This window comes from Hypomesus nipponensis, chromosome 13, assembly GCF_054491055.1.
Source record: "Hypomesus nipponensis isolate SF chromosome 13, ASM5449105v1, whole genome shotgun sequence".
Lineage (NCBI taxonomy): Eukaryota > Metazoa > Chordata > Actinopteri > Osmeriformes > Osmeridae > Hypomesus > Hypomesus nipponensis.
In genome coordinates, this window is record NC_140373.1 from 14,143,362 (window position 1) to 14,170,301 (window position 26,940).

At 39.3% G+C, this 26,940-nt stretch overlaps 1 protein-coding gene across 11 annotated transcripts; it reads right to left on the bottom strand.

Moving 5' to 3' along the window:
• Positions 1-570: 570 nt before the first annotated feature.
• On the bottom strand, positions 571-26,072 carry LOC146260376 (plexin domain-containing protein 1-like). Of its 11 annotated transcripts, XR_014729588.1 has the most exons (15): positions 25,625-26,072; positions 14,338-14,495; positions 11,997-12,140; positions 11,837-11,906; positions 6,139-6,261; positions 4,949-5,067; positions 4,699-4,798; positions 4,394-4,489; positions 4,205-4,286; positions 3,396-3,456; positions 3,141-3,267; positions 2,492-2,539; positions 1,902-2,062; positions 1,139-1,337; positions 571-1,030 (listed from the first exon to the last, which is right to left on the bottom strand). XR_014729588.1 is itself a non-coding variant. In XM_084670831.1 (14 exons), the coding sequence occupies exons 1-14, from the start codon at positions 25,698-25,700 to the stop codon at positions 1,212-1,214; spliced, it is 1,479 nt and encodes a 492-aa protein (XP_084526957.1). In that variant the 5' UTR covers positions 25,701-26,072; the 3' UTR covers positions 571-1,211. The 11 variants fall into 11 exon arrangements, 10 of the variants coding, with proteins under 10 accessions (XP_084526957.1, XP_084526956.1, XP_084526964.1 ...); XM_084670831.1 differs by having other exon boundaries at positions 571-1,337; positions 2,504-2,539; XM_084670830.1 differs by having other exon boundaries at positions 571-1,337.
• Between the last annotated feature and the right edge of the window lie 868 nt (positions 26,073-26,940).

Genomic DNA, 26,940 nt, shown 5'->3' on the forward strand with positions numbered 1-26,940 from the left:
CATTGTATTTTTTTATTATGTTGTAAAACTCTTTGAGATGCAACTTTTAAAGGCACTGTAGAAAATAAAGTTGTATTAATATTATTATTAACTATTGTAATGGTTAACAAAAAAATTGGTACTAAGATCTAATTATTTGTTAATTGTAAAACTAAAATAGATAACAGTACTAGAAACTAGTATTTTAGAAGACTAAAGTAAAGTTATGCCTTCAAAAACAGCTGACTGATAAGCAGTATTTATATAATAAATTCTAATTCAAAACAGTACCCTCAATATTCCACAAATATGGACAAGATCAGGGTCTTTGCTGATACAACAAACACATGCATTTAGTTACATTAGTAGCCACTGCCTGCTTAAAATAAGCTACATTTGTTCATTTACAACAATTTCCAATTTAACCAAATATACAATAGATATAATAGCTATTCATATCTAGAACTAGGGATCTGACATTAATGTGGTCTGGAGAGCAGTCATGACAAATCCAGCAAAATCATGACATCTCAGATCAAGACACATCCTCCTAGGCATTTGAATTGAAATGATTGAGGAATTTCTATCAAAACTTACCACAAGTTTTATTAGAATTTTTTTTTCAAATAGCAATGATGTAAAATAACTATTTTTTTCTTTATGATGCTAAAAACTGAAGTGGTCCATGGTAATTATGATACTCATAATCACTAAAACATATATAGTGAAGTCCAGGTGGCTATAGTATTGCACACACAACTCAATCAATGTTCACAGAAACATTTTAAAAAACAAACATCTTCCTAAATAAAATGATAAAAGGAATAGCTGGGCATTATAAAGTTGAACTGTACAGTTTTGCACTAATGAAGGCTACTGTGTCACTCACTCTCCTATCTTCTTGTGCCATGTTTTTGCGCATACTTTTTTGTCCTCCATATAGGCTCAAGGCATTTTCTGTATCTCTTTTCTCATAGATGACTATTCCTCCATCCATTTCTTCAGATAATACATAAACTCCTGCAAATGGCCTGGCAAGACACAGAGAAAGCTGACACAGTACAGAACTGTTTACTACAAGCAGTCACATTGTCCATCCAAGTCAGGAAATAGAAATATTTTGTGTCAATCATTTGCTTCTTGTTCTTTTTTTGCTCACTCATGTTCCTTTTTGAATCCCCCTGAATGGTGCCCACTCCTTTGTCTGATAGTGCCCTGGAGGTCCAGCCCCCTTAGCAGCACTGTTCAGCCTCAATAAACCCCTCCTTCTCATGGCCTCCAAGCTCGACCTCGGCGTAACTGGAATGGCAGCCCTGGTTGCGGAACTTCATCGATGGCCAGTAGTTGTTGGTGCGCCGCTATGGGCACAGCAAGACAAATATGTTAGCACTAAGTTTTAAATGTCAATTTATCGGTCACACACTGGCTGAGAATTACAAGGTTTTTGAATCTTCCCCTACACAAGGAAGAAATGTAAAATGTTATGGGACATGGGAAGATTCAGCAAAATATATCCAACATTGAGCAAGATTGGGGCAAAGATTGTCTTCATCAGTGTTTCTACTGTTACTTTACTTCATTGACAGGCACAATACAAAATATACAACGTAACATTGATCCAATGTAAATGTCAAAATAACAATTTTGGTTTTGTATTTAGATTTTAATCAGGAGTTTTGACTTTGTAATATCACATATTTATTTGTGTACATTTGGTTTACAGTGGGGGACAAGAATGGCATCTTAAACATTTTAGAGGGTAACATAAACATGTTGTCTTGGAGAAAGAAGACAAGTATTTATAGTACTGTCACTTTTTTAGAAATGACCCAGATACTTGTAACTGTGGTGGGCTAAACTACTAATATTAATACTTTTTTGATACATTATGTAAATCACCAGGTGTTTCTTTTGTCTCTCACCTGCATGAGGTAGAATGGAGGGGCAACAGTGGGATGCGTGTTTATGTAGTACACAGCAAGAAGGGTCAGGGCCACCAGCAGAATGAGAGCAGCTACCACACCTGCAATTATTGCAGTGTTTTCTGTCGCCCCCATCTGGCTGGGAGGACCTGTCTGCAAATCTGAGAACCAGGGAAGCACAAGTTTTATAATATGAATCTTCAACTGACATTTGAATTAGTGGAAGGTAAACAAATGTCTTGCCTAGTGGAATGCAGTTTTCAGTAAAAGCAGTATGCAGTATGTAGCAGTAAGCAAGAATGAGTAACAATCCCAGACACAACAACATAGGACAACACAATGAGCACACCACAGGAACAGCAGATTTGTTCTTATCTACTTTATGTTCTCTATTTTATTCAATGTGATGACAGCAATCCTGATGTAAATATGGGTAGTCAAAATATGGTTGTGTCCTTCATCAATAATTAGGCTTCTGACATAGCCATATAGACATATAGATTAACTAAGAGATAGATCAGTTAAGTCCCAAAGAAAGTCACAGTCATCCTCACGAGGGCTAGCAATTGCAAGCCCTATAGCTCACCAACCATCCAACTCACCACCGCCATTGTAGTGAATGAGAAGTTTAGTGTCATCTGTGGACAAAATAGAGCATATTTGTATGGAACAATGACACATGGAGGGTGACACACAGACAGTTACCAGTGTTTTGGCAGCATGAGCATGCACAAGAAAGCACTTAAAACAAAAGGAAAGCCCTGAAAAATGTTTGTTGGACTGTGCACTATCAATATATATATTTTTATTTCCTTTAATCAATGGTAAATTTGTGGTATTGTCCATGCTCTGTGGAAATGTATGTGTGCAGCATTGTCTGAATGTTTTCAAATAAATGTAAACATTGTTTCACTTCTTATCATGATCATTGTTTCATTTAATTCATCTACAGTAAAGGAATACAACCATGTCCCATTTTTCTCAATATGTTTGCCTTCTTTGCATGTATGGTCTATAGAAGAATGATGAAGTTAGAATGCAGATTTTATTTCAGGGATGCCTTGAAAATATTAATGCTGGAGTACAGGGACAGAGAGCCATGTTCCATTTTTGGATGTCTTTAGTATTGAAGCTGGAGTTGCAGTCAACAGTGTTCCCTGATGTGCCATCTAGAACCTTTTAGGACCATTGTTGTGGTATCCTGGCAAAGATAGTTGCTTCAGCTAATGCCCTACTTACCTGCAGTGACTGGGCTTTCTGGGAGCACTGATGGGGATAGCGTGGGCTCAGAAGCTGACTCATTGAAGGGCCCCACAGAGCCCTCAGTGGCCCCTTGGCTATAATCATCGCATGTGGCTTGTTTTGCCTGAAAAACCCCATCATTGGTATTGTTGATAACCACATGAATGAATAAATTTAATGTGTTAATGTAATGCGCTGTTAAGTATTTGCCTCTTACTCTCATTGCAACAGGAGATCTTGTTTTTTCCCTACCTCTTCAGGACAGTTGTAGTCAAGCCACTCCTGTCTGTGACGGTCAATTCCATCCGAGCACCTGAAAACATAGGTGTAAAGGCTGATTTATACTTCTGCGTTTTTATGCACATGCACACGGGGAACGCCCTCTCCGTCAAGAAACGCCCTCTCCGTGTCCTCTCCGAGCCTCTCGCAGAGCTCTGCGTGTACCTCCTGATTTTCCTGACTCTCCGTCTGTCCGTCAATCATTTTACGGATACCCCTTGGCTGTGATTGGTCCGTATTAAGAACCGCTTGCGTCAGGGGCGGGGGCGGGGTTGCCGTGACCAACAAGAGAACAGAATCCTTTGACCGCCATTGTTGTAAGTTTTTACAATTTATATTTCAGCTAAACAGTACATGTAAATCAGCATTTGAATTAAAATGTGACGAGAAATGGGCAGTGTAGTTGCTAAGAATGTGCTTATTTTATTGATGAAGCGGCTAATTTGTACATTTGCTCCGACTTTTCGATAACCTAGCGAGCATTGCAGTGCAGCGCCATCTACTGTTCAAGCAGTGAATCGCTTTCAGCACGCAGAGCCGTAGGAGTAGTATAAATTCAACCAATCCGTCCGACTCCATCCGGCTCCATGCGTGCGTCTGTCCGTTAACGGAGACGCAGAAGTATAAATCGGCCTTTAGAGCGAGAGAGGGGACATTTGTGGACAATGTTTGAGACATTCAATACAGTTGGTTGTCCCATAAAGTGTACATCAGCTGTCATGCACATTCACGTCTGCACACAAACAAAACACACACCCCACACACATAAACATTTTCCTTACCTTTGAAGGGTGTTGCACCAGCCACAGCCAACTGTCAGGTTGGAAGTCAGGCATAGATCACAAGTGGTGTGTTGAAGACATGCTAGAAAAATCAGAAAAAATGGTTTACCATAAGCATTACCATGCCCTTCAACAGTTGCAGAAGGAACTGGATTTGGCTATGTATTGTCAATAAAATAGTAATCTTACTGGACAGTGGTGTAAACTCAAAAGCAGAGCCACTGACAATTTTAGTAATGTCAATTTCGACTCGATGATACTCATAAATAGTTCTCCGTCGTGGATCTGAAAAAGGGAAGTATAAAATTAAATTAAATACATGTTTCATTCACAAAGTATGACACTTAGCATGCTTAACCCAGATGTGAAGACTTCTCAAGTATTAAGATCATACCAACCCAATCTATTAAAGTTTGTATAATTGACTGCTCATACAATGACCCATCTCGTGCTGTAACTACTGTATATGTATCAAGTACCATGATTTCACTGACCTGAGGACTGTGAAGACGGTAGGAGGGCCATGAATGCATCGGATAGTCCCACCTTCACTGGGTGTTCAGTGGAGTTAATCTTCTCTAAAGGCAAAGGAACCTTGAAAAAGCAGAGACGGTGGAGAGAGGAGGCCAAAGTAATTATTGGATATTTAAGAATGAAAGTAAACTTGACTTTTAATATATTTAGTTGCCTGTCTGTTTTTTTATTTTTGGAAAACACTTTTTTTTTAATATTTGGAAAACTCACAACTTGGTAGTTGAACACAATGGTTCCGTTAATATAGAGAGCAGCCTGAAAGGTGAAAGGTCCGTCAGGTTCCAGCCCTTGAAGACACACTTTGTCCCACTGTACCACAAACAAATCACCTAGCAGAGGGCAAGATTAAAGGAATGTTAAAAGGTTAAACTAATGATCTCCAATACCATACAAATAAAAACACTGTATATCTGTCCAAAACCACAGCTAGCCACTGGAATTGGCAGATTAGGCTTTATAGTTGGACCCCATGGGTGGGAAACAAAAAACTACTGGATGTCATGTTTTGTCATAGGCTTCAATCTGGGCTGCATAAAAAAATACACAATTTATTACATTGGTGCGCCTGTTGCTGCTCCTGGACACATCATCAGTGATCAAAGGGTGCGAAAGGTCATGGGGGTTCCAATATTTCAGCGCTGTGCACTTGTACGCAGGTGACCCAGGCAATAATAAATCAGATCCTAACATGAGGGGAAAGCCCATAATGCAAGGAGCTATGCGTAACGCCCCAAAAATAAACACAAGGAGAGGAAACTATGTGAGAGGGACCCAGTTAATGCTCTGTCTTCTTAGAGTTTTGGTAAAACTATGCTGCCAAGGTATGAAGGCATGCAGAAAGTCTACTTTATAGAAAGTAAATTGATTGTTCCTCCTTTTGATGATGATAAGCAATGCTTATCATCAAGAATGCTTGCACTATTGTTGTCTTGGTGAGCTTAGTGTGAGTTACTCAAGCCCAGAGTAACACAGAAGTAGAGCAAAAACTATTATGGACTTTTTTTTTTAAGTGAGCGCTTCTCTTTGCATAGCCTACTGAAATTGTAGTGACATTCAAATGACAGGTGCCACTACAAAAACTACAGACAATGGGAATGGCTATTCCATCTCACCAGTATGGTCTACTCAACAGGCATGCAAATCTAGCAGCTGTTAGCTTGTAAGGTTATGTAAATCATAAATTGCTACATTCTGAATTATTGATACCCATGAAGTGGAGCACAAAATCCCAAGCCATACAAAACCAAACAAACCAATCATAACTGAACAAGCTTAATTTATGTTTAGCAGTACCAGATAATAAAATACATAAAGGGTGAACACATTTCCAAACGAAGACATAAACGAAGCATTTTGTTTTTGTTCAAAAAAAAAAAAACATACTGTAACGATTCACTCACCATTATCCATATATCTCACTGTTGAGTTTTTGGAAAAACTTGGGTCAAAGTTTGCCATTAGAGGAGCGATGTACTGAGTGGCTGTGAGCATTCGATGAGTGATTTCCCCAGTAAAGATGAATCCTAAGAGGTTAAAAATCAAAAGGTAATAAGATACTGCATTTTATCTTAAAGTGGTGCCTCAGTGTCCTTGTGATATCAACCTGCCAAAAGAATGATCTGATGACAGAGAGACCTGGGAAAATATATACTACCAAATATTTTATACCAGATTTTCAACGTTCATTGAAGGTCAAAAACATCAGAAGATCAATTTAGGTGGTTATTGATTTGTGTGTCCTGCATAGTGAGGACACATTTGATTGTTGTACTTGGCTGAAAAAGATTGTCATTAGGGATCCTCCGTCAGGAGGACCCTATTGTAATTGTTGGTATTCTTATTATTGGGGTGTGCTTGCCTTCGGCGAGCACAAACCATTGTAATCTCACATATATATTTATTATTTATTATTATTGTTTATTTTCGCGCCCCTAAGGCTCAGTCAATATTTGGACTACATAGACAACGTCGATGTCAAAAGGTTCGTCTTGGTCGCGATTGCGTTGGTTCTATTGGGATTTATGTACCGTTGCACGGTTTAGGTTTTAATTACGTTTTTGTGGAAAAAGTGAAGCTAACGGTGGCTAACTTGCTAGCCACAGTCACTGACGCTACTGACGTCACGAAATATCGTAACTACCTCTAGCAGAACATTAGTTTAGCAGCTCGTTAACTTCTGGAAGATAGCGAGGCTAACTGCTTTACTGCAAGGGAGCTGCAGAAACGCCACAAGCAAATAGGACAGGGTGATAACTATTTACTAATTTTACTTTGTGATATGAAAAACAATATAAGCTGATATAAGGAAGTAGTTATATCTACTTTCGGAAACAGTAGTCTACTATTTCACTGAAGCATTAGTATCATCACATTTGCCTCTGTTGTCCGGGCAACACATACTACAGCGGTCTATGATGCATCTGTTTTCAATCGTTAAAATAAACATTCCTCACAATTACATTTTCGTTGTAGGATTTATTATGACATTAGATTACAAGTAAACAATTTGTTGGTGAAATTATCATTACCTGTAGTTTCAAACCATTGTAGCTCACTGCAACGCTGTACTGTAGCCTAGTCTAGTACAGTAGCTATAAAAAAAAACATCTCCACAGCTGTTTACAGTACAGTAGCCTACGTAGGAAGTCAAACGGCACATGTTCGGCACTACCATTACTTAAATCAAAAGTCTTTCAATAGGTGAAACTATGTGACTAGTGACTACTAACCTGAACTTCATTGCCACAGCCTAAACTTCAATCTGTTCATGAAAATAATTCATTTCAGCCTACAACGTACAACGGAAGTAACGTTAAATCGAATTCAACCAACGCAATTGCTACCAAGACAGTCTACTGTAGTAGTCGTTGTAGCCTACAATTTACCAGGGCAGCTTCTCCACACAGCAGGGCTGTATCGCATTTTGCCTTTTTACTGACAATGATCGCTACCACTGACATTTTTATGAATGAGTGATTTTCCCCAAAATAAATGTCAAGCTTATTTACATTTCTGGGGGCATATTTTCAGTCAGCAGATGGTACTATTTGAATCACGATTCCTTCTGAGATAGCTGCTGGTAACGTCGTTGTTAAAATAAGCTTAAAAGGGGGTTCTTTATTATTGAATGAAAGCAAAATATGAGTAGGCTAAATGCCTGAAAATATTAAGAGAAGGGAAAAACTTACAATGACGTTTAAGTCATAGAGATTAGGTCCATTTTTACACCGGTCTGCCAAATGTATTCGTTTTGATTCAACTATGAGGTTGCTGATCACCATTCCCTCTTGCAGGGGAAATGAGTAGACAACTATTTAATTCTACTCTTCACTCCTAGTATTTTGAGTTGTAAATGAGGAGAAAAAAATATGCTTTTAAATATATGTAATCTTTATAAATAATTAGTAGGCTATGCATTTTAATATAAAATATACAGAAATGTAATTTAAATACGGACCCCTGCAACCCACGCAAGTAAGCAAGCACACCCTACAATTTCCCCAGAAATTGTACCCTCTCTAGTTATTAGGGTTCCTCCGTCAGGAGGACCCTATTGTAATTGTTGGTATTCCTATTATTATTACGGGCCAAGCAGCAGCGAAGCTGCTGTGGCACCTATTGTAATTGTTAGTTTTATTATTATTATACTTAGGACTAGGAGTCTATGGCAGCCCATAGAACCGATTGGTGCGAAGTTCTGAAATTTGGCACACTGATTTGGAACGGTCTCCTGACTATCGTTACCAAGTTTCATGTTGATCCCTGAAGCACTATAGCGCCACCAAGGCGTCAAAGTTGGAAATGCGCCCATAACTGTTGAACCATGAGACTGTTTTTCTTAAGTGAGGTATCATTCCTTGGATGCAGACGATTCGATTAAATCCTGTGACGTCATTGTCGTCATGATGGTTTTTACGTCATTTGTATTTTAAGAAATGCCAACTTTTTCAAACTAGTCCTAGGCCGGTGCTCCGATTTTCATGAAAATTGCAACAGATCATCTTCAGACCATGCCGACAAAATGTTATCAATGAGTCAAACCGTTCACGAATAACGCGCAAACGATTTTGACAAAGAGGACGCCAAAGCGGACGTGAGGCCTTGTCTCTGCGACGGTTTACCGTATGGAGACGAAACTTTGATAATGTCATCACGAGCATGTCATCTAATCATCTTCCTACCACAATCACTTTAATATGTCAAAATATGACTGAATTAAAGCAGTTTATTCTTGGGTCAAATCTGACAAAGCTCGCCACGAGAGAAACGGCTTCCTTTTTTAAATAACGTAACCGAACACAGCACTTTCAAGCAGCGAGAATTGCTCACTGGGATAAGACGTGCTGCTTTACAACGCAAGGTCATAGGATCAAATCCAGCCACAGTCGTCAGGCATGTTGTGGCACTGGATTATCTGTTTAGCGAAACCAGGTATTCCACAGTTGCTGTCTGGCAATATAATCATAATGGTAACGATAATGTTTCATTGTCAGGGGATTTATAGTCAAGAAGGAGCGGATATATTGTGCTTTGTAGATATAACGCTGCTACATGTAGCCAGCGCATTTTGTCTCAAAATGACATGAACGTTTTTTATGAAAAGTTTTGCTTTGCTGCTTTAGCTACTGAATTTCCATATCGAATGATGCTTGGCCCCTTTGAATGCTGCTTGCAGCTATATTTATTATTACTCTTGTAATTTATCTCATGAACACATTGGTAAATCTTTTTGAAATTTGGCATATTGATAACACATGCCACAACTACGGCCCAAACACAGACTGGCCCACATCAGACAATAGGGGGCGCCACAGGCCACGCCCAAATGTCCACTTTTCAGAGTGATTGCATTTCCACCCCATTGCTCCAATTCTTCTGAAACTTGGTGGGCATGCCTCATTTTTCATGAAGAACAAAAAAGCCTCAAGGACCCATAAGGTTCGCATAAGGACATCACTCTGACGTAGCATACACAATTTCACCTTGATATGTCAAAATACGACTGAATTACAGCTGTTTGAACTGGGACCAAATCTGACAATGCTCACCATTGGAGAAACATCTTTTTTTTGTACAGTAACTGAACATGCCAATACTCAACACTGAGAATAGCTCAACGAACTGGAACGGTGACCTGCAAAGTATTAGGTCGTAGGTTCGAATAAAGCCACACTGAGTCTGTTTTAAATTTGAATATATGTTTAGTTAAACAGGATGACATTGTTCTGAAGTATCATGGGCAATTTCACCTTGATATGTCAAAACATCATTGAATTACAGCTGTTTAAGCTTTGGCCGAATCGAACAAGCCATGCTACAGGATATACAGGTTTATTTTTTTGACAGAAACTGTCAAGAATTTCTCAGCCTTGCGGGTAGCTCAATGGGTTGAAACATTGTACTACAAAGTATAAGGTCGCAGGTTCGAATCCAAGCACAGTTGTATGACCTGTCATAATTTTGATTACTTGTTTTGAACTGGCAGACGTCATTCTGAAATACCATGCACAATTTCATGCAATTTAACCTTGAAATGTCAACCGTTTCTTAACCTTTGTCCCAAAGCTGACAAAAAACGAATACTCATATCGCGCAGTCGGAGCACTGCTAGATAATCAGCGTCAGATCCCTTGGGTACCCAGCATGCAGTGCGGCATGTCCAAAAACGCAAAGACTTGTGGAAAATAGTTTGGTTACAACAGCCTTGCGAGGGATTTCAGTTGTTGTGTTCGTTCAATTAGATGTTTGTAATGTTATTGTTGGTTATTTAATATAATCTTGTTGGTCACCATGATTGTGTATGTTGTTTGTGTATGTGTATGTAGTTTAATGAGACCAGAAAGTCGGCTATTAAACCGTCATAGGCTATTCTTGCAAGGAGCTGAATATGAACGCTGCCCTAGCCCAGTTGCCCACATGACTTTAGTTATTTGTGCATTGACTGAGAGTCTGGAATTGTTTTTGGCCAAACATGAAGTCTATTTGCTCTCTTGTTGTCCAAGTCTCGATCTTCTGCAGTATACATGTTTACAATATTTTGCCATATTGCGGAGGAACCCGCATCCTCGCTTGCAGCTATATTTTACATCTATTATTTCACAAAATGTTTTCAACCTATGAAATGACACTGTAGACCAAGAATTTCCAAGTTCTAAGATCATAGATAACATCATTAAAGGGGTCATTGACTGCAAAACGGAGTTTACCTTGTCATAGTTGAATAACGACAGATCGGTGGGTAAAATGGACATACAGTAAACCTCTAGTCTCATTGACACCTCTTCCCTATGCAAATCTCACAATTTGAAGCTGCCGCTGTAAAACGGTCGGTTTCCAAAAAGCCACCGAATTGACGTCAGCTCAGTGGCTCCACCTTTTTCGGCTCTGGTCTGTACCTTTTCACGGCCCAAAATGTACATACACATCCAACCATATGCTCATCACAACCGCAAGCTGTAAGTATGTTTTTGTCACTAACAGTTATTATCAATGCTAACATATCCGTTATCTAGCATAGGTAGAAGGTGTGATGATTTAGTTTATTGGCAATGGGGCTAACGTTATTTCATTTTCCTGACTGTGTTTCATTCGAATAAATAACCTGTGTTGTCATGTAAATCTACAATTCACGATGCATGTTTGCCTACGTTGCGTCTTAGCTCCGCAGCTTCGCTTGTTGTAAACCAACCAATCAACGCGCAGCTCATCTAAATATTCCATAAAAGCATACCATAAAATGGAGAAAACCTCTCATTTCATTCTAGGGCTATTTCACAGAGTTGCATTAGGGCGCATAGAATAGCACTCGGGCCATTTTCATCCCAACCAATGTTACATACCCTATTCGGAGACCTTAAGAACACTGAAATACCCTATAAAATCAGTCAATGACCCCTTTCATTTAAAGGCGGGTCCATGTCCAGTAAGGTAAGGTGTGAGTCATCCATTGTTGAACTATGTTTGTTTTGGAGAAGTCCGTTTGAGGTATTTAGAAACTGAATAGCTTTTTGTCATTGTTGAAATCTGTGTGGTACTGCACAATTATTTTTCCTCAACTTACTTTGTCATTAGTATTCTATTGGTAGACATTTTGCTTACCTCCTGTTGCTATAGTGATTTGTCTCAGGTAGTGTCCATAAAAAGGGAAGTCGAAAGATAGAGCCACCCGCTGAAGAGAGAAGTAGAGCAGTACAACTTGTACATGTAACGATAAAATACATCATGTTTATGTGACTGTATGTGTTGGTGTGTGTCTCACCGCCGCCTGCCGATGTGTATTGGACAAGATGCCGTGAACTCTGACTTGGCTCTGCTGGAGCGAACTCAGGTCTATCCAGAGGCCCTCTGTCCGTCTCTCGCCAGGTCCAAAACTCTGCCATCTGTAGTACTTCTGGGTGTCCTCCTGAAAGACAGAGAGCGCTATTGAGCTATCTTAAATAATTTGTCATAATACAAGTATTCTCTGGGCAGATACTGAAGAATATCAATGCATAATTAATTATTGTCTTTAAAAAAAATTAAGATGTTTTATGTGTTGAATTAACGGGTTAGGAAGTCCACTGTAGTAAGCACTGGCTATGAAGTCATCACTTTGAGGATCTGTCAAACATGATGAGGGGTGTATAGTAATTCATAGCCATCCTTCTTCCTTATACATCTACTAGGGGATGTACAGTCTCTACAGTTTGGAATTGCCAGACTGACAGATCTCAAAACCTCAACAAAATTATTCATGGTTGCTGTGGTTCAAGATGACAGAGAGAAATGGTACAGGGGTTTAGGTGTAGAATGAGAAAGTGGAGCAGTTAAATGCAGTGTTCTCACTGCCTCTCTGGCTGCTCCATATACAGCCAATGACCCACTTTCTTACCATCTCCACCCTCCCAACACAAGTCACTGTTTCTGTGGAATCTCTACGTCTGAGCGTGGAGATCTCAAAGCATCCCCACCGCTATAAGAAATTGATTTGGGTAGGAGCAACAGATGAGTGCTAGGTATAGCTAAAAAAGGCCTCCAGAAAAACTAATAGGCTACTTATTTACAAGGTCAGGCTATACGTTATGGCTCTAACAAACAAATTTAGTGCAAACGCACAAAAGACACACAAAACAGCCATGCTTAAACAAACACTAAGTTGGCAGGGCGGGCAATGGTCTGTTTTCAATTTGTCCTGCAGGGCAAAGAAAAGTGCAACACAATTTATTTGGCGGAAACTTTACTTACGTGGTTGAAAGAGACAGACGAGACTAGTTTGCAAAACACACTTGGAACACACGCACACACAATGGAAAAGAAGAATCAATGGAAACTTGCAAAGACACAAAAAGCCTTCCACCTGTTTCTAGTTCGGTAAAAAAAATGGATATTGATGTCTACTTTAGCCCAAGAAAAAAAGCTAATGATGATTGTGTCACAATTGTCACCAGCACTTAGGAGGTGAGTTAGGTTTGTAAATTGCGCTTGGACTTGGAGCATAGCTAAGGGTTTTAATTATCCTCATACCATGGTCTGGGTGAATGCTTTCTGATTCTAATTATTTTATGACAGTATTTTATGATTTGATAAAGTAATTCCAGTAAAACTGTCGAAAGACTTTAACAAGCTAACATCTTAATACAATGAGTGACTTCAAAAATGTCTTTCAACTTATTTGGAGAATATTAATTTTCTAAATTTACAGTCAGTGTCACATAAGAAACCAATCATCTCACATCCTATTTGCTATTCATCTCTCGTCGATCTCCATCAGCTGGGCTGCGGCCAACACAATAGGCTACACGGATGGATGATAATTTTCTTTGTGAAAATCTCGATTGATTTGGTGACAATGACATATGATATGGTTGGACAACTGGCTGGTGTTATTGTTAAACATACTGTCAAATTCTATTCACTTTTTGGAGAATATGTCAACTTTTGATGCAATCATCAAACCCCATTCGCCTATTCAACTCGCTCCTTCAGGCTGCTGCCGAGCCTCTACATATGGCCAACAATTTGTTCGTGAAAATCTTGATAATGATTTGGGGACAATTATTAATGGTTAGCTAGCTAGTCTTCTTGTGAAACATACCGTCAAATTTATTGTTTATCCACTATATGCAATGGCATTCATTGCCTTTGAATCTTGCTAGCATAACGTTGGCTAGATTTCTGGCTTAGCCTATAGCAAGCTCAGCCTAAGGATACCCCCTGTTGGTGTTATGAGCTGAGCGGACAAAAAATATCAGAATTGGCATTTGTCTCGTGAACCCCCCCCCCCCCCCCCCCATATATATGATGTAATTTATTTGAAATCATCCAAAATAATGTTAAGTGTATGGTTTTTTTCCCCGGTAGGCCACTGATTGGTCGATACGTGGGACACATTGAGTAGGCAACTCGCCGTGTACTGAATGGGCCGCGCGCCGTGTATTGAGTGAGCTGGTCTGAAAGTAACTCCCGGGCCACTTTTTTCCCCCAGTCCCCTCTATAAGCGGGATAATGTCCTTTGTTGTGTGCATTATCATAAAATAATGGACTCCGCAGACGCAACCGATGGACACTTCATCAGGCATTATTACTTATTGAGTTGAAATGAAAGAATGAGAAAATCTCACCACAACGAACGTCATGTTGTCTGGTAGGGTATCAATTCCTAGACCTCCCACTGATACGTTTCGAACTACACGCTTCTGGGGTGGCTCCTTCTCTCTATGGGTTCTGGAGATCTTCGATGAGTCCCCATCTGTCTGCAGTGATGATCCTTGCAGCAAATCTGAACAATGCATAGGTGTACACTTATAGTTTGAATAAACTTAAAACACATCTCTGGCACTGTGTATATATAAGGACATAATAATATGAATTTAAGAGGTCAGGATACGTACACTGTAAAAACTGTGTAAAAAAACAGGAACAATCTGGCAGCTGGGACTCCAGATTACACCCATTATATTACGTATTTTTCATTAACATGAATTAACCGTAAATTAATTGTAATTTTCCAGTACCAAATGTACGAGATATAGGCTATAACATCTCATTACAGACTGTTCTCTGCCGGTAAATATGACTTTAATTGAATGCGCTCTTTACTACACAAGGAACAATAAGTAATAATGACTCAATAAGTTCATTCTAACCGGCGCGTCCGCACAACAATCAACCAAGACTTGTAATCAGCATCTATACACTACTGACATTCCCGGCGTTATAGTTTACTAATGTGACCCCGATTGTATGCTGAAGTAGAAATACATTTTATCATTCTATACTTAATGAAACAGGTTAGAGCCCTATCTAACTGGACAACATTTACACTCAGGGTGAACACTTTATGTATCCAAACTACAGACCATCACAATACACATATCAAAACAGAACAAACACTACAACAAAACTCCAAACAATGCTTATTTAACTAAGCTTGAACCTTTAACTCTGTGGGTTTTCAGCTTGCCGTGGGGCACTCTGGGTAACAGCAGCGTTGCCGCTACAAAACTGTCTAATCAACTTTCCTTCGTCCTACTCTGGCGTCTTTACATTCATTCATTCAGCAGACGCTTTTATCAAAAGCGACTTACAAGAGAGAGCTTTACTAAAAGTGCATTGGTTGGTCAATGATCATAAACAAGGAGATTTTTCTTTTGCAGTCCTCGTGGAAACTTCCGGGTTCTGAACTGGTTGCAGTTCCACCCTCGTTCCATATGAGGGCGCTAACAGTCGCGTGCAGAATGAATGGAGGCAGAGAATGTCTAATATAGAGAGAACTGCCACTCTCAGGAAACTTCCGGGTTCTGAACTGGTTGAAATTCCATGTGAGGGCGCTAACGAGCGAGTGCAGAATGAATGGAGGTCAATGGAGCGGTACCCCTCAAAATCCACTTTTCTCAGGATATAATTTTTTGTCCAGTAATTTGAATTCTGAATTTGAAAGGGGAAGCCAAAAAAATACACAATGCCGGGTTTTAGATTTTTTGAAAGTCGCCTTTCTGTTCTAAAAAGCTTTAGAAAATGTAATTGACGTCATACACATCGTACGACCAGAGCTACTGCTTGACGGCAAGCTCTGGTCACTTACTTTTTTCTCTCAGGGCATCGACAACACAGCTGACAGGTTACCCTCTCCCTGTCAATACACATGCTTGAAAGAGTTTTGGCTTGCTAATGTTGTTGCTAATGTTGCTAATGCTCCGACATTCTGATTCCGCTTCGGATGCCATCAAGCGGGAGCTCTGGTCGTATCAGTCCTTTACTAACCAATCAGCATTCAGTAGCAGAATGCTAGCGATGTTATGGGCAACAACGACTCACCATGTAAGAAATCAAAAGGACATAAGTACTCGTTCATTAAATTTTCGACCTATAATCCATGTTGAACATGCACAAACAACAATCAAATCGGAGATTTTTCAACGACAATCAGGCGAAAGAGACAAATTTAGCCGTTTAGCTCCATAGACTCCCATTCAACATGCACTCGCTCGCGATCACCCCCAGTGGAACTGTGGTGGAACTGCAGCCAAATTCGGTACAATGGGGTTTAATGGGGAGTGGCAAGGCTCTCCTTAAACAGGCTCTGATGGAGGTAATTTGAATTTTGAATTCGAAAGGGGAGGCAAAACAAATACACACTGCTGGGTGTTAGATTTTTTTGAAGTCGCCTTTCTGTTCTAAAACGCCTATTAAAATGTAATTGACGTCATACACATCATAGGCCTACGACCAGAGATATCGTTTTACGGCAAGCTCTGGTCACTTCCTTTTTTGCTTTAAAAGCTCTGTTCGAAAACTGTTAAAATGCGTCCTTCCTTCCTTCCTTTTAAGACAGCGAGGTCTGTTCGAAATGTCTTAAATCTTCTCTTCCTGTCTAATAAGATACCTTGAAATACGTCACATAACGGTCATTTTTTAAGAGAGCATATAAGCTGCCTTGCTGTCTTAATGGCGGCACGTATAACCCATAACTTTGTGTGCGGGGTTACCGTGAGCAACAAGTTAAACAGAATCCTTTGACCGCCATTGCTCTACGTTTTTACAATTCATATTTCAGCTAAACGGTACTTGTAAATCAGCATCTGAATAAAAATGTATCGAGAGAGTGGGCAGTGTAGTTGCTGAAAATGTACTTATTTTATTGATGACACTCCTAATTTGTAAATTTGCTCTGACTTTTCGATAACGTACAGTAGCTAGCATCGCCGTGCAGTGCAGACACTAGCTAGTTGCTGCGTTTTATCATAATCCTATCAAATGAGTGAAATACAAACACAAATGTTATGAGCTATTGAGCCTATATCTAACACAAGTTTAAATACAGCTTAACTTGACTTAGTGTGACAATAAACTCACGCAATTGACTGCCGTCTGACAAAGCGCGCTAGTGCGAGCAGATAAGTACACGCAGCACGATGACGTACATCCTGTCTTTATAGGCTGTTCGAAAACAACGGTTTTTAAGATACCTCACCCCGAAGAGAGCTGTCTCGTTAGACACCTGTCTATTAAGACATCAAGGATTAAGACAGCTGTCTAAGTTTTCGAACAGAGCCAAAGTGTGTAAAATAGAATTTCCTACACTGTAAAATGTTATATGGCAACGACGGTACGAGCTTTCTGATTGGCTAATGGGTAGTCATGCCAGACGCGTATGCCCTCCTCAGCGGTCAATACGGCTCCGTATTGCCCTCTGACCTCATCTTCAAAATGAGCGACGAGTCAGCTGCTGAGTTTTACCAGAGCCTGTTTAAGGAGAGTCTTGCCACTCCCTATTAAGCCCCATTGTACCGAATTTGGTTGCAGTTCCACCAGAGTTCCACTGGGAGTGATCGCGAGCGAGTGCATGTTGAATGGGAGTCTATGGAGCTAGTTTCCAGAGAGTGGCAGTTCTCTCTATATTAGACATTCTCTGGTTTTACTATCCAGATGATGCTGAAAAGATTTGTCATCGAAACTGAGGATGAAGACTAGACTCTTTTAATCACTTGTGTCGTTATTTTGTGTTGAAATTAAAGCCATTTTAGCAGAACCATGTTGTACGCTTTCTATCAAAAGTAATGAGTTGCTAGGCAACAAATGAAACACAGCGTGAGAAGACTTGAGAGCTAGCTACAATTAGCCTAGAGGTACCATTTATTTTCGTTTACAAAATGAAAAGAACCTAAAAATGCCATATAATAAACTACTTACTAACCTCGACCGTTCGGTCATGCCGGGAAATATCAAACCTCGGCTTTGCCGTTCCAGCCTCAGTTTGATATTTCCCGGCATGACCTCACTCTCGGTTAGTAAGTAGTTAATATTACCGCATTTTTTCAGTAAACTGTACGTGTTTTTTTCTGTATTTCTGATTTACAGGAAATACAGATAGAAAGACAATGGCAAACTGTAAATGTATAATTTTACAAAGGAATTACAGACAAATGTTGTCACTTAAAAATGACATTTTTTACAAATATAACATTTTCACCAAAATGTTCTGTTAAAACACATAACTTAACTTTATCAAAACTAGCTATTTTAACAGTTATTTTGCAGATATTTACTTTCATCCCACGGACAAATAACTTATTAACATAGACCAGAGCTACTGCTTTACGGCAAGCTCTAGTCACTTACTCTTTTCTCTCAGGTCATCGAAATCACAGCTGACAGGTTAGGCTCTCCTTGTCAATATACATGTTAGACAGAGTTTTGGGTTGCTAATGTTGTTACTAATGTTGCTAATGCTCTGACATGCTGATTCTGAAGCCCCATTGTACTGAATTTTGTTGCAGTTCCACCAGAGACTGGGTGTGATCGCGGTCGAGTGCAAAATTAATGGGAGTCTATGGAGCTAAACGGCTAAATTTGTCTCTTTCACCTGATTGTCGTTGAGAAATCTCAGATTTTATTGTAGTTCTTATATGTTCAACATGGATTATAGGTCGTTTGTGCCCATAACACGCTAGCATTCTGCTAATGAATGCTGATTGGTTAGTGAAGGACTGATACGACCAGAGTTCCCGCTTGATGGCATCCGAAGCGGAATCAGAATTTCAGAGCATTAGCAACAACATTAGCAAGCCAAAACTCTTTTTAGCATGTGTATTGACAGGGAGAGCCTAACCTGTCAGCTGTGTTGTCGATGACCTGAGAGAAAAGAGTAAGTGACTAGAGCTTGCCGTAAAGCAGTAGCTCTGGTCTATGTTAATAAGTTATTTGTCCGTGGGATGAAAGTAAAATCTGCAAAATAACTGTTAAAATAGCTAGTTTTGATAAAGTGAAGTTATGTGTTTTAACAGAACATTTTGGTGAAAATGTTATAAATATTTGTAAAAAATGACATTTTTAAGTAACAACATTTGTCTGTAATTGGGTGTGCTTTGCCTTCGTCAAGGGCACAACCATTGTTATCTCAGTGAGAGTCTCACATATATATTATTATTATTATTCTTTTTGGCCCCATAAAACTTTGTTAATATTTGGACTACATAGACAACCTAGGTGTCAAACGTTTCGTCTTGGTAGCGATTGAGTTGCTTGTATTGGGATTGGGATGTTCCGTTGCACGGTTTGAGTAGAAATTACGTTTTTGTGGCAAAAAGTGAAGCTAACGGTGGCTAACTTGCAGTCACTGACGCCACTAACGTCACGAAAACTCGCGTGACTATCTCTAGCAGAACATTAGTTTTGCAGCTCGTTAACTTCTGGGAGATAACTGCTTTACTGCAAAGCGGCTGCAGAAATGCCACACAATTGTAATGTGTAATGTACATGTGTAATGTACAAAATAATATAAAGGAAGTACATCTACTTTTGGAAACAGTAGTCTACTATTTCACTGAAGCAATAGCATCATGACATTAGCCTCTGTTGCCCGGGCAACACATACTACAGCGGTCTATGATGCATCTGTTTTCAATCGTTAAAATTAACATTCCTCACAAATACATTTTCGTTGTAGGATTTATTATGACATTAGATTACAAGTAAACGATTTGTGGGTGAAATTATCATTACCTGTGGTTTCAAACCAGTGTAGCTCACTGCAACGTTGTAGCCTAGTCTAGCAGCTAACAAAAACATCTCCACAGCTATTTACAGTACTAGTGACTACTAACCTGAACTCCATTGCCACAGCCTAAACTTTGTCAATCTGTTCCTGAAAATAATTCATTTCAGCCTAGACCGTACAACGGAAGTAACGTTAAATTGAATTCAACCAACGCAATTGCTACCGAGACAGTCTAGTAGTAGTAGTAGCCTACAATTTACAGGGGCACCTTCTCCACACAGCAGGGCTATATCGCATTTTGCCTTGTTACTGACAATGATTGTTACCACTGACATGTTTATGAATGAGTGGTTTTCCCCTAAATAAATGTCAAGCTTAGGCCTATTTACGTTTTTTGGGGGCATTTTTTTCAGTTAGCCTAGTAGGCCTACTATTTGAATCGCGATTCCATCTGAGATAGCTACTGCTGGTAACGTGGTTGTTAAAATAAGCTTCAAAAGGTTTTATTTTATTCATGAATGAATGCAATATGAGTAGGCTAAATGCCTGAAAATATCACGAGAAGGGAAAAACTTACAATGACGTTTAAGTCATAGAGATTAGGTCAATTTTCTCACCGGTCTGCCAAATGTATTAGTTTTCATTCAACTATGAGGTTGCTGATCACCATTCCCTCTTGCAGGGGAAATGAAAAGACAACTATTTCATTCTACTCTTCACTCTTCGTTTTTTGAGTTGTAAATGAGCAGAAAAAAATATGCTTTTAAATAGATGTAATCTTTATAAATAAGTAGGCTATTCATTTTTATATTAAATATACAGAAATATCAGTTGTCAACCCCGCGTTCACACTGCAGCGACGCGAATCGCTTGCCATCGCTTGCCTTCCCACAGTTCATCACGCTGGGGGGACGTTTCAAACTGATTATGTAGAATGTAGTTCTCTAAAATCACTGTTGTAGTTGTCATGGTCAATTGTGCAGACTTGGGTTTACGTACTCGCAACATCGATCAAAGTACAACTTATACTCAAAATACAAAACTGTTTCATAAACATACACGTTGACATGTGTAAAAACGTTTTATTATATTACTCAAAGTCTATGCTAATCTGTCGATACGACCAGGGAGTTCCAGCCGGGCTACTACTGTACAGTAACTAGCTAGAACAAAGTTACATACTGTGACGAGAGACTGAATTTGAAAGTACAGAAAACCCACCAGGAGCACCAACAACGTCGGCAAACCTGCGCCAGGCCTCATTCTTTTTATTAAGTCTTTGTACAAATACAGGGACGTATCGTACAGGACTGGATATGTAGCCACACAGGCGATTAGCTTCTCCATCTTAACTGAAAGCTAGAAATGTTTACCATGGTTGCTACGTTACGAGAAACAAGAAAACACTGCGATTGCCCATTGCTAGCGATAATCGCTCCTCATTTGCATAACGTTGAGAAAATCTCAACTCTGTCGCGTCGCTACCCACAATGCACCACGCAAGCGATTCGCCTGGCTCCATAGAAAATTCATGGAAAACAGGTTATCGCTTGCATTGCGTCGCTGCAGTGTGAACGAACTGTAATTTAGATACGGACCCCTGCAACCAACGCAAGCAAGCGCACCCTACAATTTCCCCAGAAATTGTACCCTCTCTAGTTCCTATGTAAAATTATACATTTACAGTTTGCCGTTGTCTTTCTATCTGTATTTCCTGTAAATCAGAAATACAGAAAAAACACGTACAATTTACTGAAAAAGTGCGGTAATATATATATATTATTTTTTTTTACAGTGTAGGAAATTCTATTTTACACACTTTAAAGCACTTTGCTTGAGACTCTTGGAGTAGCAAGTGTTTGGAGGTTTCACATTTGGGAATTGAGCTAGAAGGACAATCATGCACACATTTTTTTTTATGTATTTAAAATCCGCCGAAGCTGTGACAAAATCACTAGTTTTCTGGGAAACTATTTAGTTTGTTTTTACTGTGAAAACCCTTCACAGAACCATTTGTCTCTTTAACAGTGTCTCTAACTTTCATGACCAATCTTGATCATAAACACACAAACATGGATTCATGTTTATCAGTTCTTTACTGTCAGCTTATAACTCACAAAGTCTGAAAGAGGAAAAAAACAACATACACTGCTAGAATATCCACCATAAAAGGACACAGCTAACTGCATCTGTCAAGACAATGCAACCTCCATGTGTGTTTGCTGTGTGTATTGCATAGTGTCACAATTCAAGTAAACACATCTAAGCCATTGGCAAGGAACTGGACTCAGGAACACAGTGAGCCTCTTTACTGCAGCAAGGGAGACAGAGAATCTCTCTTGAAAAAAACGTTCATATCCTGTGTATTGCGCCTTTGTGCTGTACATTTAAATGATTAATGATCATTTGAGTAACCTCACCCATTAACTATGTTGCTCCCACTTCATACCCTTAGGAGTGACTGTCAGGGAAAGTCACCTGTTCATGACTTCTTTGAAACTGGATACTTCAGTCAGTGAAATTGCATTGTTGTTTGCAATGTAATTGTCGGTCAATTTTAGGTAAAAGCTTCAGCTCACCAACTTTGGATTCTTAATAAAATCCATAGTACATGTTTGTATTATTGGATTTAAAAGTGAGTTATTTAGTTAATCATATATTTCTGTATGTTTGTTCCTCGTTGCATAATATGTCATCTGCTCAACACATTATAGTCTGGTGTTTGTTTTCACCATTGCTTTAGGGAGGAATGCAAGTGCCTCTGGGAATTTCCTGCATCTTTAACTACAGTCAGATTTGGAAAGACACAAGATCAGCTATAACAAATGTACACATTTTGAAATTTCACAGTTTTCTTATTTTCAAACAACATACAACTACAAAATTACATAAGGGCCACAAAGCATTTTGCAAAGACTGTGACAGTAAGCCTAGACAGTAGATTGAGGTAGATTGTATAGGGTTACCAAACATTGGCATAGACGTCTTAAGCTAAAGGCAAGAGGAAGAGATTCCTAGTTATTTCAAAATACAGGATATACTGTAGGTAACGGTTGGCTAGATTGGATGGTAAGGGGAGGCAGGTGGTGTAGGGGTTAGGTAAGGGTGGGTTGGTTGTCATCTAAATACAAATTGTGGATTGTAATTTTTTTATGCACAGTGCACACTAGCTACAATGGTCAAGAGTTCCATTAAAATGTCATTGTTATAAGGGATAGAGTGAGACAGACGAACAGACACATAGAGAGATTCCCTCATAAATACATCTCTTATAGGTTATAATAAGGGATCTTGAATAAGCGGAATTAGATCTATTTCTGCCACCTCACAATAAAAGCCGACTAAATGGGTCAAGTTTTCTGCTCATGATCCGAGGGGGTGTCAGGTTGAGGAGGAGGAATTGGTAAAAGAGGTAGAACTGGGTAGAAAGAGAAGAACAGTGACACAAACATGTAGCTTGTACAGTGCATTAGGGAAACAAAGTCCCTAGTCCCCCCAACACCTCAATCTCCAACCAAATGACAAGTGCGAAAATCAGCAGCAAGTTCCAAGCTGCCCAGGGTCTACGAGTCCTTATCTATAGTTACACATATTGTAGTAACTAAATCAGCCACTACCTCCTCACATCCCCCCACCAGAGGGATGAGAGGCTATAGAACAGACCAACATATTAGAAAGGCAACACCAGTACCAGATGTGTCAGCCATGTGAGCTTCCTCTGGAATGCCTGCATTGCGGCAACAACCTTGCAAATCTGGTGGGTGTTGGAAACACATTGCGAGAGACGCCAAAGTAGGGCAGACATTCTAATGTGTATGTATAGGTTGCATTATAGAAAATGGTTCCTTGCACACACACTTAAACAAAAAGTAGCACACAATGTGATGTCCATCCTGTCAGATCCTGGGACGAGACAGTTGCGATTTGATTTATATTTGCTGTTGACATTTCTGTTTTAATGAATACAATATTGAGTGTGCTCAACTAGTGGCAAGACTTTCAAAGGAGCATGCACACACATACATGCTCACACACACACACACACACACACACACTAATAAACAAACACACTGAACCCAATAAGTGGCCATGAAGATAACGCTAAGGCAAGTATTTTAACTTTTCATTTCATACTTAAGGATGTTAACCTCTCTTACTTTGTGCTTATCTCAGATACACTCACTTAACAAAAACATGTTTCCATGTCCATGAAAGGTGTCAAGGTTCTTGTATCCAGAGAAAATGAACAAGATACACTGACCATAAATCGATCACATTATTTGATCTTCTAGAGAAAAAATACTGTATATCCAGTATTCAGTACATACCAGCTAGTATTTATGTGGTGGGGAGGCTTGTATTTAAATAATCTTTGGAGTGAAGAAAGGCTGACCATTTGGCATCTTGCTACAACAATCACAGCAGTAACCATAGCACACCATCAAAAACACAAGCAGCTGGACCCAGTATACAGGAAGGGGATGTGAAGATATGAATTAATCAGAACATTTAACGGCTTGACATTTTGACTGACTAGACTGGGGAGGTTGGCCAAACCATGATAAGGGGCCTAATACTGCTTTAAATACCAACAGACCAACAATTTACTTTCGTGTAAATTCTTTTTGGAATAAACACATTTCATTGAACTAAATGGGTCAACTCAGCTGTCCAAAACTCTGAAAATAATTGCAGCAAAATGGTAACATGCTTGTTCTGCCAAGTCAATGCTTGCTTACTAGCACACTACAATGCTACAAAGTCACAATGTTTCTCAAAACCTCATGGACATACAGTAAGAGATGCTTTTCTCTGACTTCTCTGGCATAATCTTCTCTACTCATGTCCTTAATAACCCTAACCAATCTAAATTAAATGACTGACATACTATTGTAGCAATTCCATCAGATCCATAAAAAATGACCTATTATATATAGATATATTTAGATACATTGAAATATATATTTTGATTGATATATATATATTTAAATATTTCTACAGTAATACAGTGCACAGACATTTAACTGCAGATTGCTATTAAACACACAAATTCGGTTGATTCTGTTTTCAACTAAATCCCCATCACTACTAGTGACTCCCACTACTCAGTCAGATAGCTACTAAAGGCTCTCCACTGCAGTTGGGCCCTTGATCAGAGTAATAGGGACCACAAGAGAGGGCATAGAAACTAGAGCAGCACTGATGGTTGGAGGAGGAGCAGCAGAAGAACGGGGGCTGCTAAAAATACAACATCTCCAAGGAGTACAGAAATACACACGCACATACACTGCCAGATGATCATATACACATGAATTGACAAGCAAGTGCACACATTCACAATTTCAGCCGTGCAATTATGCTCAATACTCACAAACATACTTGCCCATAGTACAAATATACATCCCTGAGATTAATGTCAGACATACTTCACACAGATGTTCACATTACCCAGGCTTGGCATTACAGACCCCAAACTTTCACAAACACAACACACAGTCACACAACCACACACACGTCTGTCTTCAAAGTGAATGCCAAGAGTTAGAGATGAGGAATTCAGGTCAGAAAAGGTTCCCCTAAAAATCCTACAAATACACGGAAGAAGATGCTTTACAAACTGAAGACGTTTACAGACTGGACACACTATAAAGACCATCTGTAATGTGCACTCGTGATCATATGTTTGTGTGTTTGTGTATGTACATGTTTGTCATGTACATACACAAAGACTGAAAAAGGAACAGAAAAAAATGCTAATTAACAATAGCTGTGCTATTATAGTCAAATATATGTGCTGAGAATGTGTTATTGTGTGTTGGCATACATATTGTAAGGACTATGCACAACAGTACAGTAGATTATTTGTGTGTGTTGCGAGTTACCATCATGAATACCGATGGAGGTCTTACCTGTTTGCTCCTGTGCCCAAACTCTCCCCAACTCTGCCTGAGATAGACAGATCAACAGGACCGCACACAACCCCATGTCCACAAAAGCAACTGATGACCCCTCCGTTTCTGACTATGCTCTGTCCTTTCCCCTCCCTGTACTCTCACTTTTAACAAGAGGTGCACACACTCCTTCTTTCCTCCACCTTTCACCTCACTTTGTCTCTTTCTGCTTCTTACCCGACTTCAGCAGTCTTCTTGCTTTTCTTGCTCTCCCTTCTCTTTCTTCTCTCTTTCTCCCTCAAACTTGTTCTGGTCAGTTTCAATTATGGGATGTTGTAGTAGTAGTCATTGTGATGAAATACTTGACAAACAGCTAATGAAATTATGATGTAAACCTTTTCTTTCCCTTTCCTTATCTCTTGCTCTCATCTTATTTTTACTTCCCTTCTGTCTTCCTCTCTCTCTCTTTCTCTTCGGAGTGCTCAGTGCTCTGGATTTGAGACCACCCCATATAGGAAATATTTATATATTTTTGAAATCTCCTTCCTTCAAAACAAAAGAGGTTTGAACTTGTGGGGAATATGTCGCCTCCATGTGGCCATGTCAAACCAGAACCAATGAGTCATCAATGTCGATACTCCCACTGACTCCTTCTGACAAATAAAAAATGAATTAAATTATCCCAAAACAAGTCACTCGATTATGCACATAATCAAATAGCAAATCAGAGACACAAATAGAATCACACAAAACACGCACACATTGACATGTAACTGTGTATTTTGCTAAATGACCCTTTTGATGCTGACAAAAAAATGTGATGCTCAACAATTCTTCTCTACCAACAATGTGTCAATCAAGTCAGTATCTATTAATAGCCTGAATTTCAACTACTGCCTCATGACTTCACTTGGATCACAAATGCCATTATGATCTGTCTACATAGTTGTAATCTTTTATCCAGGAAGATCATTTTCAACCGAGGTTGTCGTAGGTCAAGGAATTGTAGTTTGCAAGTAAAGGGGAAAAATTAGATTCTGTACTGTCTGGGAATGGTAGGATAACAAAGGCTGTGGCAGGGAGTTTTTAAGATAAAACTGCACTGGCAAAGTGGATGACTTAACCTAAAACATATTTGGCATCCAGTCAAACCAACATTTTTCAACAACATAATAAATAATGTATTATACTTGTTTTAGTATTTTTTTTACGTACACTTAAACAATGATTCAGAGACTGTCAGACGTTTTTTTTTATTCCTGACTGTTGCAAGCAGCTGCAGAAGACATCCAAATCGTGTTTAATAAATATCCTTTGCACTTGAAGACACTTTT

Excerpts from the sequence above, each read along its gene's own strand:
- LOC146260376 (XM_084670830.1), bottom strand. The coding sequence starts at position 25,700 with ATGGGGTTGTGTGCGGTCCTGTTGATCTGTCTATCTCAGGCAGAGTTG. Across the intron at positions 14,496-25,624 it reads TTGGGCACAGGAGCAAACAG|ATTTGCTGCAAGGATCATCA; the intron begins GTAAGACCTCCA and ends TGCATTGTTCAG. Across the intron at positions 3,268-3,395 it reads ACTACAACTGTCCTGAAGAG|GCAAAACAAGCCACATGCGA; the intron begins GTAGGGAAAAAA and ends GGGGTTTTTCAG.